We start from the raw sequence: 18,353 nt of genomic DNA, 5'->3' as shown, positions 1-18,353 counted from the left end.
TTCTTGAGCAGAGGGTGCACAAGGGAGTGCTTAAGAGCTGTTGGGAAAACTCCAGTGGAAAAGGAGAGATTGCAGAGATCAGCCAAGGCTCAGGCGAGGGAGTCAATGTTGTCCTTAATGTTTTTGGAGGGGCAGGGGCGACCTGTTTGGATGAGGCCTTCATGGACCGGACTGGTCTGGCGACCTCAGCGGGTGAGAGGGAAGAGAGGGGAAGTGGTGGGGGGGGCGAAAGAGGCTCCAGTGTAGGTGTATGTTGTGGTGTGGAAGGGAGGGAGGAAAGGATGTCTTCGGTTTTTGTGATGAAGTGTGCAGCCAGGGCCGAGCAAAGGTCCTGGGTGGGTGTGACAGAAGAAGCAGCTGCTTCAGAAATGGTCAGTTCATTACAGACTGAAAAGGTTGGCGGTGTTGCTTGATACCACAGAGATGCAGGCTTGAGTAAAGGCTATTTTCTTGGTGCGGATGCAGAGTGGATATCACCTTTGAAGGAGGCGGCAGGCCAGTTTGTCAGAGGGTTCGCCCGACAAATTCCATTTCTGCTCAGCTGCCCTACACTTGCGTTGTAGCGCCGCCAGATCGGAGTCGTACCAAGAGTTGCACTTTTTGGGAGACTTCAGACGGACCCTCATGACATGACATTTTGTAAAGCTCAGGCAATATTATGTTACCACAGGTTGACAGAGCCAAGTACTGTGGTTTAGGCGGACCTGGAGCGCTCGCTCCTGGGAAGCAAGCGGTAGAGCCACCCACACTGAGTGAGGACTGCAGTCTGCAGGGGGGGGGCGTAGGCTCCATGCTGGCCACTGCCTCCCACAGTAGTTCCGCTCTCAGCCCCTGATGCCCTGCGCCCCCAGCCATGGAGTCCCGGGGACGGGTGACAGCGCTGAGCCTGGCACTGGGCCTCGTCTCGCTGGTGGCTGCGCTGCTCATCACCGACACACTGCCATCTTCAGCAACCACACCCCAGTCCCCCACCCCCAATCTTGCTGAGATATCTCGCAGGCACCGACTCTGGCTTTGTTGATTTGAATAGTCTGCTTGGGGCTTGATGTGGAATCCATTCTTGAGCCGCCACATAGCCCTCCAATGCAGTTTGTCAGCATGTGTGTTCTGCAAAAAGTAAGCACATTTAACGTGGGCTTGCGCACTGGTACATCTACTAACTTGGTTGGCAGTGTAGTCGGCACGGCACCTCGGTCCAGGGGTCCTCAACTGTCCTGACTCCTGCGCCGTGGTCGTCGCACTGCACTGCAGCATTCATACCATTGAGTTGACGATCGGATAAGGGGGCACTTGTGGTGCTTGGTGGCATGATAATGCACATTTCACAGGTGCCAGCGCTGCCCCCACGCCCATTCACCCATCGTGACCCTGACCCGGCCCCAAGTCCCAACCTTCACTGCGCCACCTGGTCTGCTGCTGCAGCCAGCGTTACTGCAGACAGTAACAACAGGACCGGTGCTCTCACCAGGCAAGGCAGTAGTGTGGGGGGTGTTAAAAAAGCATTTTGCAGCTCTAATATTTCCAACATATAGGCAAGCGCCTAACCTTGCCTAGTGATATCAGCAGGCCCTGCCAGGGCCTCTAATAGCAGTCCCTGACTAATGAGGTGTATGCTCGTTTCTTGGAAGGTAAGACATTATTAAGCATAAGTGGGGTGTACTTTTTTTACTGACTCCTTCATTTTGTGAATAAGGGGTGTTTCAAATGAATGTTCAAAACTAGGAAAGTGGGAGTTTTTAAAACATGGAGACAACCATGGCTACAACATTTAGACGCGAGTGCTTCCATCAGTCCCAAACATCACTTGGGTGCAGGGTGAGCCTGGGTAACTGCTTTTTAACATTGTACACTACTTTACCAGAATTTCTGGTAAATTACAAAGTTAAAAGCAGTTAACACTCTTAGCGCCCCCCCCCCCCCCCCCCCAAGTCTGAAACCACACTTGATTGCATTACACTTCAGCGCGGATTGCATTATACTTCAGCAGAACATCTGATGTGTCCACTGAAAGGTTTAAGATTAAGCTACATCCCTAACTCTATCTAGTTACCCAGAGGTAGCATCTTAGCAAATGTCACTTGTGGCTGGCCAATCTACAGCAGCACTATTGTACGTTTGAATTGTTGGCACCACACACGTCTTGCTTGGTAGTTTTTACTCGGGAAAAGTCTTTACTTCTCGTTTCCCTTGAATTGGGAACTTTTTGGTACTCCACCTTGCAGCTGTACCTTCTGTTTAGCAAGCATTTCATTCTCCCATCCTAGTTGTGTTGCTCTGCCTTTTGAGGGAGGGCTACTACAACCTGGACGATTATAGAGCGGTGGAGTAGGGGCAGTGATGTCTTACTGGAATGGAACTCGATGGCTTAAATCTCCTTCTTACTTGACTTTAGTATATGCAGTGCATGCTAGCCAATGTTTCCACTGTTCTGCGCTGCGCGCGCCCCTACCCCCCCCACGCGCTGTTGCACCAGGTGGGAGACTACATGCCACAACACAATAGTACGCAACATAATTGTCACTTAGGTTTCCCCTCCACATTTCCACAAATGCATCGTTACATATTGCTCTGAAATGGGAGGACAGGTTTATAAAGTACTTGCATTCTTAAAAACCACACATATTTGCTCATCTTAAGTTGCTAAATGCCAATCTACACTTATCATCATAAACGTGGCTATCAGGACTCCTTTCTGCATTACTGCTACTCCTCACACAATATGCGCCTGCACAATGTTATCAGGCTAGACAGTGTGCAGAGTAATTCTGTTAGCACCAAGGCCATGACTTCAAAACGAAAAGTACCAGTGGAAACAAAACCTGTACGACTTCAGCCTCTGTTCCTGGTCGATATATTGAAGAGCAAGCTCGGTTCTATAGTGTTTGGGAAAGATTGTGTGATAGGTCAGTTTGAGAAGTGAAGACTATCAGCTTTTTGTGTTTTTTTTAGGAAATCAGTGGTTGAAATCAAAGCATTCAAGCTGGAGAGGGCACCAAGCGATGACGTCAAGCCAACATCAAAATCAGTCGTGCAAAGTAGATGGTCAAGCAGTTTTCGACGGCAAATGGACGATTTTTCTATGGTGCATGACCAAACAAAACACACAACCCCAACGGCTTATTCGCCACAAAATACCCACCCTGTATTCTGAGCCCTCTTCCTCCATCTCCAAGAAACTCTGCTCTTTTGCTCCTCTGCCACTTCATTTAAAAGCTCATGGTGACAAAATGGATGCTACCAGACACGGGTTATAGCAGATATTTTTATTTATTTCAATATCATTAAGAGCCAAGTACTGTAGTCGTGCACAAAAATATTTTTTTTATAAAAATGAACTGTTTTGGTTAGCTGGTAAGCAAACATAACCCAGCAGCAATGTGAGGGCAACCCCTCCCCCCTTTTCTGCATGGCCAGTAATGCAGGACAAAGGATTCCTTTAGACCATTGACCCTAGATAGTGGATCAAAACAGGCCTAGCTTCCACAGGATAGTTTGTTGAATGGCTCGGGGGGGGGGGGGGCAGCAGCGTATGGGGACGAGTCGCCACAACCTGCATGGAGTGCTCGATATACAAGCAGATGACAGAAAGGTGTCAGGAGGGCGAGGCATTGAATCCTGGAAGGAAAACCAAGCAACAAAACTAGCGTCCATTCAGTTGTAATGTGGAAGACCAACCTGGTTCAACATGTACAAAGGGCGCTGCCTTCTCGCAACGGGACAGGGCCACCCCGACAGTTCAAGCCTGACAGACCACTATGGGATTGAGGGTTGGGAAGGGCAATGCGGCACTATTTGCCAATTAAGTGCAAAAGGGCAAACCGAGCCCCGTCCCACTGGTCTAAAGGGAGAAGGGTGATCGTTACTTTACCAGGGAGGGATGCCAGTCCGTCCTCCCTCTTCATAAAAGTGCTTCCTTTCCTCAAGGTTGGGCTAGAGAGTGAGAGTTTGTACAAAGAAAAAAAAATAAGTCTAGAGGGTGTGGACGAACAAGCAAGGAGGGGAATTCATGAAAAGGTGCATTCCAAAGAACTATTCTCAATTTCCATACAAAAATATTGTACAAAAAAAACCCTTCACCACGAGACACCTGAGCGCTGCATTTCAATGTTTGCACAGGACAAGCCGCGACCAGGATGTGAAGGTAGGGTGAGGTCACAAAACTGGTCTCCCCCTCAGGCAAGTGGTCAGAAAGTGGCTGTACAAAGAATGGAGAGCCAGGGAGGCATAACTTTCTGGCTGGAAGGTGGGTGGCAGTGTGGGCGTGTTTGGGCGCAGGCAGGTTACGGCACAGATAAACGGTAGGGGCTTCCTGGAATGTGTTCCTCCCCCCACTTGACAACCAGAATGTAGTCTCCCTTGTCCTTGAGTAGGTATGTGATGTTGTAGAGGCGGTTGCCCAGATGCTTCACAACAATCTCCTCGCAGGGCGTTTTGGGACCGTGCACGCCTACCAGCAGCATGTTGTTTCCTAGAGGAACAAAAGATAGACAAAGTTAGAACTTCTGAAGGAAAAGGTTCTCTGTTTAAAGCATAGTCTCAAGTATCAATTCCTCTGCAAAGTGACAGATTACTTTCCCACGAAACAAATTCCCATTTGTGATCAGGCTAATAAGTCAAATGGTATGTTGGGCTAGTGTCAAAGAAGTAAGGGCAATCATTTGGAGCTAAAGCCGGTCAGAAAGTTTGGTCGGTCAACTCATAGTTGGGAAGTTGGGGCTTGCGGGCCATGCATCTGGCGAAGTCGCATCTCCCTTGAACGCGAACCAGATGGTCATTATGACAGGACTCATTCATAAATGCACCACCTTTGTGATTTCACGACACAGTGACTTGTCTCAGTGTTGGAATATTGTACCCGCGCTGGGGGTGTTCCAACTAGTCTGGAGGAAAAGAGGTGTAGGTTGAGTTGCACATAGTGAGGTTACTTTTGAGAAAGGCAAGCAGGGACGGGATAAAGGGCTAGTGGGCCATGATCTCAACTGGAATATAGTGAAGCAAAATAGTTTCTTTACACGTGTACATAGGAAACCAGGAATATTTACATGGAAATGCGGCAAAGTCAATAAGAGTTGAACCAGAAGAATGTTACAAGCATTTCTACAAGAACCGCGGCGATGAGTGAGATGGGCTTTGCAAAGGGAAATACACATGGCACAGAGCAACGGCTACTGCTCTCCTCTGGAAGGGGGGGGTTGAGGAGGAAGATCAGCCCCAATAGCTCAGGAAGTAATGTTAAACTTTACATAAACCGCTGCACCACTTTTTCGCTATGACTCATTAAAAAAACGCATCACTCAAATGCTTCACCTTTATATGTACTCCATTCAAAACATAATGTCACATGTGTCAATCAGACAGTGCCTTCTAAACACTTGGTTGTGATATATTGACAGGATCACGAGTTGGTGCCAATCCAAGATCCACGCAACAGCATCCCCAATTCAGATTGACAAATGCTTTACCCCCACACACATCCTAGTCATCAATGATGGAAGCCTTCAGGTTGGGGGCCAGAAACTCCCCAGCACCCCTCTCTTGCCCCCAAATGGAAAGGGTTGCAAATTATGGAAGTTTTTATTAGACTCCTGTGCCTCTCTGCAGAGTAAGACTCGATGCAGAATTTGTTTTGTTAGGCTATGGTTACCTGATCACATGAAGGGTGTAGATTAGAACCTACTTGGCATGGCTCTTTGCCGCTCTCTTCTAACTGTATGGCTCCCATGTAGGCCTTTCGTCCTTCCCATTTGGGCAGAACGAGAGAGAGCTATTCGGGTTCCAGCCTAGACTAATCTTAGCATTTAAGAACCAGTCTCTGCGCGCCAGAAAACAAACTTGATGCTACAGCTCTTCTGGGCAAACCACACACCAGGATACAGGCATCAGTAATTCAGTCTGCGTTATGTGAGAAGGTTGATGGGCAAAGCCTACCATGTGCTCCACGGCACATGATGTACCTGCATAACAGGTCGGGCCGAGAGAGTGCCTGGTCAAGACTTGATACATGGTAATTGCTACTGAGCCCCAAAAGGCGTGTTTTAGGCCTCATGGCTTCTCTTTATAAAGTGAGGCTCAGTTGGAGAGAACTGCTCTCCCTTGCTTCCTCTTGAGTCCACTTAGCGTTTTCTGGGCAACATGCTGCCACCAGGCTCTGCCAACCTCATTTGTCACTTGGGCGGAAGTGCTCAGGTAGAAGCATGTTAAAGCTTGAAAAAAAGGCTAAGCAAATGTACTGTGTCCTGCCCTCTGTCCATCCCACGTAGGAGTTACCAGAGTTTCTGCACAGCTGGTCCTCTGGAGGAAGTGGATTGCAGACAACGTTAAGGTGGAGTTGGTTGCAGCTCCGGAATTTAAGAAATAGGTGATTTAAGCCAAAAAAGGGAAAAGCAGGTTGGGCTTGGTTCGAGTGACAGCAGGGCTAGTTCCTCCTCCATTGGAATGCATTTCTCTTGTTACTATGGTAGTGTATCTAAAAATGGATGCAAGCTCCTAGCTCTGCAAGTTGTATTAAACCGGTGCGGTTTAAACAGACTTGCTTCCACTCATTAAGAAAAAGAATATCTGTGTCAGCCTTATTAAATGTGTTACATACTATAATAGTTACTAAAAATAATGCATAGGGCATCCATCATGACTCATGCATGCTGGGAGAGGAGTTGAATTTTGACTGGAATTGAAGTTATCGAAGACAGGTGCCAATCTTTATTTCAAAGTGTACTCGTTTTTGAAAAAATTACTTTCCAAGCCCAGGTTTTTTTTTTAGGATGTCCCGGACACCAACTACTCATTCGAGTGTGGGGCATCGGTCTAGGGTTACGCGTTTGAATGGGAATCAAGCTTTTATGAACCACAGTTACAACTTGGCGCCCCCAAACCTCAGACTTCACAAAACATCGTTCAGGCTTGAAGTCTCGTAAGCACTTGTCCATGGACCCTGGTGTGCTCATACTTTCCGGGGCATTCGGATAGAAAGCACAGCTGCAGGGTCTATCCACATAAGTGCATGCCTTAACTTTGAATCAAATTTCCTCCACCATGTAGAATATAGTTCTGCGTAGTTTGAAACTCAGCACTTGGGCAAATGTCAATATTGTAGCAGCTTTTCCAAGCAAGTACTGGAAAGCAACAAAAGCACCACGCATGCGCAATCTACAGGGCACAGCATCCTCTTAAGATAGCAACATCCTAGTTTAAAGCCATACATGCCAACCAGCTTATTCCTGGTCAAAAGAAATGTTATAGATGCTCGTGGAAAGGAATTTGTGATGCAGGGAGAGTTGCATCGCAGCAGGATTGAGTACGAGATAATTCTGAGCCATCTACTCCTTCATGGCTTGAGTTCTTCGTGTCCCTGTGCGTGGTCCTGCATTGGTGAATCTTGCATTTCATCGTCAGGGGTTGCATCTGGACCAGATCAGAAGAATCCTTGCACCAGCAGCTCCTGGCCGCCTTTCACTGGAACCAACAGTGGGAAATCAAACCTCAGCAACCTCACCCCACCCCATCGTCCTAACAAGTAATCTGGGTAAGTAAAGAATTTGCCTTTCCCCGTTCCCCTTTCCTCCATAGGATAATATTGACAATCAGTCCCTTTGTCTCCTTCCATTCCACTACCTTTCGGTCATCAAACCTGGGTAGTATCTAAAAAATAAAACGATATGCTTGCCTAGTAAACTGGTTGAATATTTTACTTTGTCCAATGGCAAGTGAGGTTTCCTTCTTGGTGGCAGCAAATTCATCATTGAATTACACTACCTGCTGTTTGGGTATAGACACTATGCTAAAGCTTGTTTAAGACCCGTTCAAGTATGCACTGAAGCCAGATAAATAGATTCTGCATGCAACAGAACCCCCACACAGCAAGGTAGGTGGGAAAATGGACAACATAGCAAATGGAGGTCCCTCAAGAGACCAGACAATGTGGTCCATTTGCTTGAAATATGATCTGGTGAATTTCTTTGCCATCTTGATTAGGCCACCCAACTCTCCATAGACTAGGGTCTTGGGGACATTGTGGTGCCATCAGGATAACCCACAGACCACTTTAAGTTGTACAAACAGTGAGCAGAAATCATTTTTTATTCATTTATTTATAAGGCACCAAAGCCTGCAGGCATCACAGAGCACCAAAGCATTAACACAAGACCACAACAGGAGACGAGACAAAAAGAAGCACTAGAAAAGTGGCGAGACCCAGTTATAAAAGTTACTCAAATAAGACAATCTTCAGCTTGGAGCAAAATCAGAGAGTAGTTTTCTGGAATCTCAAATCGAGGGGAAGTTAATTCCAGATTTTAGCTGACATGGTTGGAAAGGATTTTACATAAGCGGTTAGTCCACTTAAAACAGAGGTTTCATCTGACCCGTGCTGGAGCAGTAAAGTGATATAGTCGGAACAGAGAGAAATCATAGCTTTAAGGTAGGCAAGTGAAGCACCATAGAGACAGTTGTGCAACAACACAGCGGCTTTAAAAGATAGATGATCGGCAATGGGGAGTCAATGAAGATCTTGTTTACTCAGATCTGTTCCTGCCTCTATTTGCCTTTTACAATTTGGGCTGCATTATTCTGAGTTGTTTGGAATTTGGACAGGCATTTCTTGTATTATGGGCCGAGCAAGGGACACCATTTTTCCATCATACAAAAATGTGCATGTTTTCCTCAACAAGCGAAGATAACATACAATTTTTGGACACCCGATTTCCATGGAAATGGACGGTAAGCGAAGAGTCGAGATAAGTGCCAAGCATTTTAACTCTTTCAGCGACCGGGATGTTACAGTCATCCAGGCGAAAAGGAGAAAAGACTGGTATTTAGGGTCTAGTTTAGACTTTGTTTGAGACCAAAAATCAGCAGCTCATTTTTATTGCCATTAAGGCAACTGCAATTGGTGTTCATCCAGGGCTCAATTAAAGAATAGATTTACTCCGGGTGGCTTGAGTCAAGATTGTAGTCACTGGATAATTCAAACACAAATTGGGTGTGGTCAGCGGTATAATTAGTAAAGAAGACCCCATATCTTTGATAATGTTGCACAAGGACCTGATGTAAAGATCAAAAAGTAAGGGAGACATACAGGCTACCTGAGGAACACCACAGGAAATGGAAGGGTGCTGCTTCCCCAAAACAAATTCTGGACATCCGATGCGACAGGAAGGAATGCGCCCAATCAAGCAAAGCTGTCTCAGTACTATGAACAGGTCTAAATCCCAACTGTCTGGGATGCAAGATATCCGAAGACTCCACAAAATCCTCAAATTGTGTTGTAGCAAATTTGTCCAAAATCTTCAACAAGAAGTTAGTTAGTAATAGGCGTTAGATTCCCAGCCTCCTTAGGGTCCAGAATGGATTTCTTCAGCAAGGGGGTAACTGTAACCACCTTAATGTCATCCGGCACCAGTTTGTGATCGAATGAAAAATTAACTAATCTAACAAGAAAGGGAGCAAAGATCTCTATTATCGAGAGTTGGTTCAGGTGGCATGGCATTTTCTGGGCAGTAAGAAGGGAATAGTTTCTTACCTGTAACTCCATTTCTCCAGCATTGGTATCTTTCATGGATTCACATGCTTAGAATATTCCCCGTCGTCAGACTGGGACCTTTCGGTACACATATATAGCCTTTTCCTATAGGAAAACTTCTGACACTTGTGTCCTATGTACGTCCTTTCGGGGCCCGCCTACGCATGCTCCGTATGACATCGCGGTATAAGAGCCCCGCCCTCGCGGCTCCCTTCAGATTTCAGTCCCTCCAAAGTAGGAAGGGTTAAACCTATCAAGCATATACATTGCATTCTGGGGAGGCTGGCGGGCGCATGTGAATCCATGAAAGATACCAATGCTGGAGAAATGGAGTTACAGGTAAGAAACTATTCCCTTCTCCAGCATTGGATCTTTCATGGATTCACATGCTTAGAATAGATTGTATAGCAGTAAACCTGAAGACGGCGGTGAGAATGCAATGCAATATACATTCACAACAATACACAATGCATAGGTACACAAGAAATAAGTTTACCCATATATCTGTACCTCCATAAAGCATACGGTCACCAACAGGTAGAAAAAACTCTCCACAGTGTAGAGTTTACCTTATTGAAACAGATGACGCAGGACTGCTCTTCCCATCTGCACCTCGTCCGCATGCTGCCTCGTAAGGCAGTAGTGGCGGGTAAACGTGTGGGGCACCGACCATGCTGCAGCCTGGCATATGTCCGTTAGCGGAATTCCTGCCCATAATGCTGCCTTGTCTTTAAAGAATCTTAGGTATGCAGGGTCTACGACCAACGCTTGCAGTTCCGAGATTCTCCTAGCTGACGTGATAGCAATTAAGAATGCCAACTTCCACAATATGAATTTCATGTCCGACGTGGCCATAGGCTCAAAGGGTGGTTTCATTAAGCCTGCCAACACTACGTTGAGACTCCATGTTGGTGGAAAACGTTTTACTGGGGGAAAAGTTTGAAATAAACCCTTCATGAAGTGTTTCAATAGTCTGTCGCTGAATAGAGGAGACGACTGTCTCTTCCTCGTGAACCTAGAGATGGCCGCCAGGTGCACCTTTATCGATGTGAAAGATAAACCCCCCTCTGCCAAGTGAAGCCGATAAGGCAGAACTTGCTCCGGAGTCACCTTTAACGGGTGTAGACCTTGTTGTCCTCGACACCACTCACAGAACCTTCGCCACTTATAGGTGTAAGATTTGTTGGTAGAAGGGGCCCGAGCCGCTTGCAGAATTTTCTGGCAATCCCCCGAACCGGGACAGTAGGTTCGGGACTCTCGGAAACGCTATTGGTTGTTCCAGCGACAGGTGAAGCAGGTCAGAAAACCACGGTTGCCTCGGCCAGTACGGTGCCACTAGAATTACCCGGCGACTGTACCTGCGTATCTACTGCACCGTCCTCCGTATGAGGGGGAACGGAGGAAAAGCATAAAGGAACTTGTCCATCCATGGGAAGGAGAACGCCTCCCCCATGAAACCCTCCTGAGGTCATCTGCTTGCGAATTGCTCGCATTTCTTGTTTTCCTTCATTGCGAAGACGTCAAGTGGGGGGTGATCCCATTTCTCGAAAACTTTTGTCAGCTCAACTGTGTCCATTTCCCATTCGTGTATCTGGGCCATCCTTCTGCTGAGGGAATCCGCTTTGCGAGTTCCTCACTCCAGGGAGATGGTGAGCCACAATGGAAATCTCGTGCTTTAATGCCCAATGCCATACTTTCTGGGCCTCCATGGAAAGGGTCCTGGATCGCGTCCCCCCTTGTTTTCTCAAATAAAACATGGCCGTCGTATTGTCCGTCAGCACTCGTACTCTCGATCCCTTGATGTGTGGTAGGAACGCCTTCAAGGCCTATCGCACTGCTCTGAGCTCCAATGTGAGCTCCCCAGCCAGTTAGAGACGCATCTGTGACTATGGTTAGCTGGAACTCCGGTTCCTGTAGGGGTACACCGTTCAGGTTGCGGAAACTCTGCCACTATTGAAGAGTCCGAAGCAGTTTGTCGTCGTCGATGACCATCTTGTCTGACCACGATCCTTGGGCCTGTGTCCACCTGTCCGCGAGGAACTCCTGAACTGGCCTCATGAATAGGCGACAGTTTGCCACCAGATGGATGCAGGATGCCACGGCCCCTAGGACCGAAGCGTATTTTCTCACTGAGAGCTTGGTGTTTCGCCGTAGTCGACTCGCCAGTTGATTGAGTTTTGAGATTCTGTCGAGGGAAGGCATCACCAGCCCCGATCGGGTCTCGAACTGTGCCCCCAGGAACACCAACGTTCTCAATGGCATCAGCGAGGATTTTTTGAAGTTTATGGCAAATCCCAGCTGTTGTAGAAGCTGCATGGTGGCTTGCAAACTTGTGTTGGTCGACGCTGGGGAGGATCCCCTTACCAGCCAGTCGTCGAGATATGGGTATACATGGTGGCCTTGCCTTCTTAGCCAGGCCGCTACTGGGGCCAGGCATTTCGTGAACGTTCTGGGGGAGGTTTTGAGCCCAAAGGGAAGAACCGTGAACTGGTAGTGAGTCCGCCCTATCACGAACCTCAGGAACTTCCTGTGTTTCCGACACATTGGAATATGGAAGTACGCGTCCTGTAAATCCAGGGACGCCAGAAAATCCCCTTCTTGAACGGTTCGGATCACTTCCTGGAGCGTGAGCATTTTGAATGTTAGGCTCTTTAAGGACTTGTTGAGATCGCGTAAGTCTAGAATGGGACGCCATTTTCCGTTTGGCTTTTTCACGATGAAGTATCTTGAGTAGACCCCTTGACCTTTCTGTGATGCTGGAACTAATTCTATCACACCTTTTGCTAACATGAGTGTTACCTCTTGTTGCAGTACCCTCAGATGGGAATGAGCGACGAACACAGGTGGAATGTGCGGAGGGCTGCGCTTGAATTGTAGAGAATGCCCGTTCCTTATTGTGTCCAGCACCCATTGATCGGTCGTCATTTGTTCCCATTCGTCGACATAGGCTGATACTCTCCCCCCAGAACAGTGTGTTGCCCGTCATTGCTGATCTTTATTTTGCTTCTCTCTCGACGACGACGGATAGGATGGTCTCTTCCTGGAGGTCTGGAAGTTCCGGCGTCGGTTTGCTGTTTGGGAAGCACGCCTGTATCCCTGGGAGGGGTACGCCGACCTACCGAAGGATCTGTCTCCTGACGCAGAGAATCTGGAATTACCTGAAGCCCCTCTAAAGGGACGAAAAGACTTGTAGCTTCGGCCACTCTGGAGGGCCCCCAATGAACGTGCCGTGTCCGTGTCCTCTTTAATTCCCCTTAGTGCCTCATCTACTTTTTCTCCAAATAGAAGGTCTCCCTCAAAGGACATATCTAATACTTTATATTGTACCTCCGGCCTGAAGTAGGTACACTTAAGCCATGACTGTCGTCGTAACACGACCCCATTGTTGACTTGCTTGAAGCCCGATTCAGCGAGGTCAACCGCAATGTTTATTGCGTGATTGGAGGCTTCCTCACCCTCTCGGACATGTAACATCGCCGCCTTCCTATGCTCTTCCGGAAGATGATCCAGCAACGGAGCCAGCCTGTGCCACATTTCTCTGTCGTATCTGGCTACAATAGCCAGAGAGTTTGCGGCCTTTACTGTAGTTGCTCCCACGGATAGCACTTTTTTGCCGAAGGCATCCTGACGTCTTGCCTCGTTTTCAGGCGGAGTCGTGCACTTGTGCTGGGCCTTCGCTTTCCTCGCCGCTGCCGCCGACACCACCGATTCAGGCGTTGGTTGGAGGATAAGCACTTGGGGGTAGACTCTGGGGCCTTAAATTTTTTCTCAAGGCGACCTTTTACCGGCGGTTCCGAAAAGGGGTGACGCATTGTCTGCAAACCCTCCTTCCACACATGATCTAGTATGGGTATTGAGAACACTGACCTCCTTCTCTTACCCATGTGGTCGGACAGAAAACAGTCCTTTTTCGGTTCTTCCTGGGACAAACCAAATTCCTTACATGCCTTCTCCATCATAGAATGGAATGATGCAATATCATCCGGGAGTGAGCCGGGCTCCTTGGGGTTTCTAACTCCACCTCTGACTCCCAGGTTGGATCCCTGGAGGGGGATGATGAGATATCCGACATGGCTCCTCTGTCAGACTCAGAATCTGGCAGCTCACCTTCCTCTTGGGGTGCCTGTGGTGCTGACTGGCGTGCGTACGTGAGTCGGTGGACGGGACGGGTCCGGCTCGTTGACGGGTGACTGTGGCAGGTTTACCTGAGGTAGTCTCTGGTCCAACGACTGTACTAAAGAATGAAGCGTGGACAAAATCTCCAATGACAAAACAGATTGAGGATTGAGAAGGGGGGCAGACACCGGAATTGCGGATCCCCTCGTCGACTTGTCAACCACTCGTAGCCCGAGGTCTGCCGGGCCAGCTATTCTCCCGCTCTCGTCCTCTCACGAGGACAGCGACACTGCCTGTTCCTGCAGTAAAGTATCCGGAGGGATCGGATCGAAAACTTCAGGCCTCCAGGCTTCCTGTAGAACCTCCTTTGACGAGGCCACCATCACAGTCATTGTCGGTGGGACGGTAGATACCACATGCGTCAGTGGTAGGGAGGAGGCCGATGACTGGACCGCCGTCGACGACGGTGGCTTAGCAGGTGGTTTAGACGGTCCCGCCTTTTCTGCACTAGGCCTGCTTTTACTCGACTCTTGACTCGTGGTCGATCTATGGTGATCACCCGAGGAGGATTTCGGCCTTTCCTTGTCATGCTTTTTTGACGAAGAGGACGATTTTCTCGACGAAGATTCTCTAGCTGAGAGACTCCGAGATGACTCTTTCTCCGCCGGTCGAGATTTCTTCGCCGGTGGTTCCGACGATACAGCGCGGTGTGATGATTTCGCTGATTGTGTGGAGCCTACCTCCGAAGGGGGGTATGCCCCCCCGCTCCATCATTCAACCTATGCCACCAGCTGTCGATTTCGGTCTTTGAGGGTCTTTTGAGAAAACCCTTTGCATATGTCACAGTTATCAGCCGAATGATGAGGGTGGAGACAGTATATACAATCCATATGTCCATCCCCCTCGTAAACTTTTTTCAAGCCGCACGTCACGCACGGACGGACGGAACAGCACCTTTCCCGACATGAAGGAAAAATTCACCTAACTCCAACTCCAAGTACACAACCTTGTACAAAATAGTAAGACGACGCGAGGAGATCCCACTACTTTGGAGACAGTTGAAATCTGAAGGGAGCCGCGGGGGCGGGGCTCTTATACCGTGACGTCCTACGGAGAATGCGTAGGCGGGCCCCAAAAGGACGTAGATAGGACACAAAAGTGTCAGAAGTTTTCCTATAGGAAAAGGCTATATATGTGTACCGAGTGGTCCCAGTCTGACGACGGGGAATATTCTAAGCATGTGAATCCATGAAAGATCCAATGCTGGAGAAAGGTGCATCGTAGACAAGATCTTGACTGTCAGGGATGGAGACGCAATGAAAATCAAAAGGTTGCTGCCCTACCAAAGAAGACTTGTGGCAATTGGGGGTCAGGTTTATGTTTTGACAAAAAGTCTTGATCTTCGCACAAGCTTTCAGGTTCTTAGTTTCCAAGGCAGTCTGCGGTCTGGTACAATCCTGACCAGTAGAGATGATAGTTTCCAGTTGAGCTTATGGTTTCTTCAGGTGATTAAGGAACTCAAAACGTATTTATGGAGTTATTTGCTTTATCTATCTGCTTATTAATTATTTTTTTTTACTTTCCAGAATTGCAGCCCGATAGGACTTTTCAAGAGCCTTCCAATTACAATTATTCACATCGTAGGGGTCTTTTAGCCACCTGACCTCTGCCTTTCTTTTATCCTTTTTCATTGTGCCAAGTTTATGAGTGAACCATAACTGAGGTGAAGATTGTGACCCAAGTTAACTGGAGAATCAAAATCATTTGAGGCGAGCATGACCTCATTAATACAAGCCTGTAGATCCATCAAGCAAACTTTATTGAAGTTTCGACTAGAAACTTTCATTAATGGATTTTAAACTTTTGGAAGGAGATCCTGCAGCTGAATCCGAAAATCAGTGGCATAATGATCCAACCGTTTACATGCAGTGGTGTTATTAATATGCACATCAATGTTCCTAGCAATAACCCAATCAAGAGTATTGCCTTTAGCTGTGGTGGAATTGCGATTGGACGCTAATAAGTCAATTTTATTTAGAGCCGCAACAAATACGGTAGCCTCTTTATCAGACTTGCTGTTTAGCCATCGATTGAAGTCACCAACTAATAAGGTTTAAGAGTTTGGACCATTCAAGTCTCCTAAAACTAGTAGGAGGTCATCATTGAAGCTAGGCATATCGACGGGAGGTCAATAGATTAGGCCAAAGTTCACGCAACCACAAGGAGTTTAAGTCATTTTTAATGAAGAATTTCGACAGGAACTAAAAGCCCGAAAAAGATGCAAGCATTTTATAGTAATAATTGCCACATTCCCCCACCCGCCCCCCGACACCATGTCCCAGTGCACGATTCTGGCAGGTAATGGTATATTCATCAGGAGTTGTCAGAGATAACGGGGCCACTAGTACCTGTGAACCAGGATTCAGTTAAAAAAAAAAAAAAAAAAAAATCCAGATTCAACTCTAGGATATAATCATGGATGTTGATGATGGCATGCTTATTAAGTGACCTGGTATTAAGTAAGCCACATTTTAGGGTCTGCGGTCAAATGGTACCTGAGGTTTCAGACCGATCATCATTCTTTAAGGTTTTATGATCTAGCTAGGGGAGGGTTTGAGATGGCATAAGTTCCCATGCTAAAACTCTGATAAAGGATCACGGTCCAGAGATAGTCACCAGATGACGGGCAGGCCTCACTTTCTCGTAAGGATGAGCAGCAAGATAGCAGAAGGGATTTGTCCTCATGGTTAATGCTGCTGAGAGTGGTAAGGTGAGAGAAATCAGCATCAGTTTTTTATAGATGAACTTGCAGTGAAAAATCTCAGGAGTTGTGTCAGAATGTAAAGTAGCCCCTATGATGGGTTTAGAGTCAGACTCCCTAGCCAAGGGATCAAGTGCATCTAGTTCATGTGAACAAGACATACTCGTTTCTGGCACGAGAGTCAAAGAAGAATCAAGTTTTCAAAGTTAAAAATGTCTGTACTATGGCCAGTCGTCTAGCTTTTTATACGCCTAGCAAGAGATTTAAGTCACATGAAAAACCCATACTGAAGCATAGTGTACAGAGGGCAACTTAGATGGAGCAAAAAGAAATGAAAATATGCCAATATATTTGAATCGAATTGCAAAAAATACCAGCTTACCTAGTACCTTAGAGACTTCAAGAAAGACTCAGAAGACGATCACCACAGTGCCACGGCCCGGCGAAGACCGGCTTGACGCAGAAGTGCTGGCGCTGAAGCGCCCGATGTCCCCAAATATGGTAACCCAGGCAATTGACCTGGAGCAGTATGCTCAACAGGTACAGAGTGCTTTTTCCCTAAGCAGCATTAGCAACAAAAGAAAGCAGATGGACCTTCCATTTTTGCGGTACATTGTCATGAATCGCCAGGTTTGCCCCCTATGGCCTTCATGGTCCATAATGCACCGCGACATCGGGTGAATAATCCTTCCAACATGGCCGCCTGCACAGGAACGCCGCTCGCTAGCGTTTACGCTGCATGCGCTGCCTTCTAGAAAATAGTCAAGCCCCGCGGCCCTTTGCGTCTCAACGCTACTGTTCCACGTTGTTAGTGATTGCTATCGTTACTGCTCCTTTTTCGTCAGTGCCCTTTCCAGTTTCTTCTGTCCTTCCATTCCAGGCTGCCCTCCCCTTGACCTGCTCTCGCAATGACTTAGCTCTTTCCTCCTTCCATCCCGGACCGCGCCCTGTGATCCCGTGCTAGCGGGTTACCCGCTTGCTCTGAACTCTGAATCTACGCTCCTATTCATTTCCTGGATTCCGCCGCACTGCTTCCTTCCTGGATCCTGAACTCTACCCTGCTTCCTGAGGCAGACAGCGAACCTCACACTGGACCCAGAGGATACGCGCCCTTACCTGTACAAGTCCAGAACAACCAGGAAGAAGGAAAGATCTCCCAAGAAGACTCAACCCAGAGAAAAACAGGTGAGAAAAAGAGTATGACATACATGGGATGGTCTACAAAAGAAATCCATCTGCACATTTTCTCGTCTGGCTAGATTAGACTACCAAGATTAATTGGATCAGGAACATGTTCCAGATCTATAGAGCCATGAGACATGGCCTGGGGTTTTCATTCCTATAAAAATATTGCCTTTCTGTGAAGATCAGCACTAGTTACTCCTGAAAATAAATTTTAGGACAGACGCCTTTAGCAGTAAATTTGCTTTTCCTCTGAATTCTAGATATTGCATACCTCCAGGAATCCATCACTGCTCCCTAGCCTATCAGATTTGTCTGCTGACAATTCTCAATCGCTGGAAAGGGGGGCCCCACAGAGATTCCCTTGTCCATCCACCATTATACAGTTGCGTGTATCTGAGGACAAACAAGAACTGATTGAAGAAAAGTGTCCCCAAGTACAGGGACTCACTAATTGTCGCTGTGTATGCCTCAAGTGCAGCCTGGAGTGAGGAACCACAAGAATGCATAAAGCCATAAGACTCCAGCCACCTTTGGAATGTTTAAGCCACCAATGAACTGCTCTCCATGAATCTGCAGATTAAGTGTAAATCCTGTACCTTCTCATAAGGGTTGAGGGGGATACAAAAAATAATAACGTCCTACTTTGCAGTCCCAGATCAAGCTAAACCTATTGTCTGAGTAAAGTGAAACATTGATTTATTTTACTGAGGCGTTGCACACATGAATTGTCAGGGATGTAAGGAAGGCGTTGTATCAACAGTAAGACACACGTGA

The 18,353-nt window shown here is 47.3% G+C and overlaps 1 protein-coding gene across 4 annotated transcripts in view; it reads right to left on the bottom strand.

The window, feature by feature from the left end:
- Window positions 1-3,248: 3,248 nt before the first annotated feature.
- The window catches only part of FLNA (filamin A), a 275,782-nt gene continuing 260,677 nt past the window's right edge, over window positions 3,249-18,353 (bottom strand). For all 4 annotated transcript variants that reach the window (XM_069645454.1, XM_069645456.1, XM_069645455.1 and 1 more), the window contains one exon: window positions 3,249-4,468. In XM_069645454.1, coding sequence (XP_069501555.1) covers window positions 4,281-4,468 — 188 coding nt within the window. In that variant the 3' untranslated portion in view covers window positions 3,249-4,280. The remainder of the gene's footprint in view (window positions 4,469-18,353) is intronic.

Source organism: Ambystoma mexicanum, chromosome 2p (assembly GCF_040938575.1).
Source record: "Ambystoma mexicanum isolate Mex_15411 chromosome 2p, UKY_AmexF1_1, whole genome shotgun sequence".
NCBI lineage: Eukaryota > Metazoa > Chordata > Amphibia > Caudata > Ambystomatidae > Ambystoma > Ambystoma mexicanum.
The sequence above is the reverse complement of the archived record's forward strand: the minus strand, read 5'-3'. Positions and strand labels throughout refer to the sequence as shown.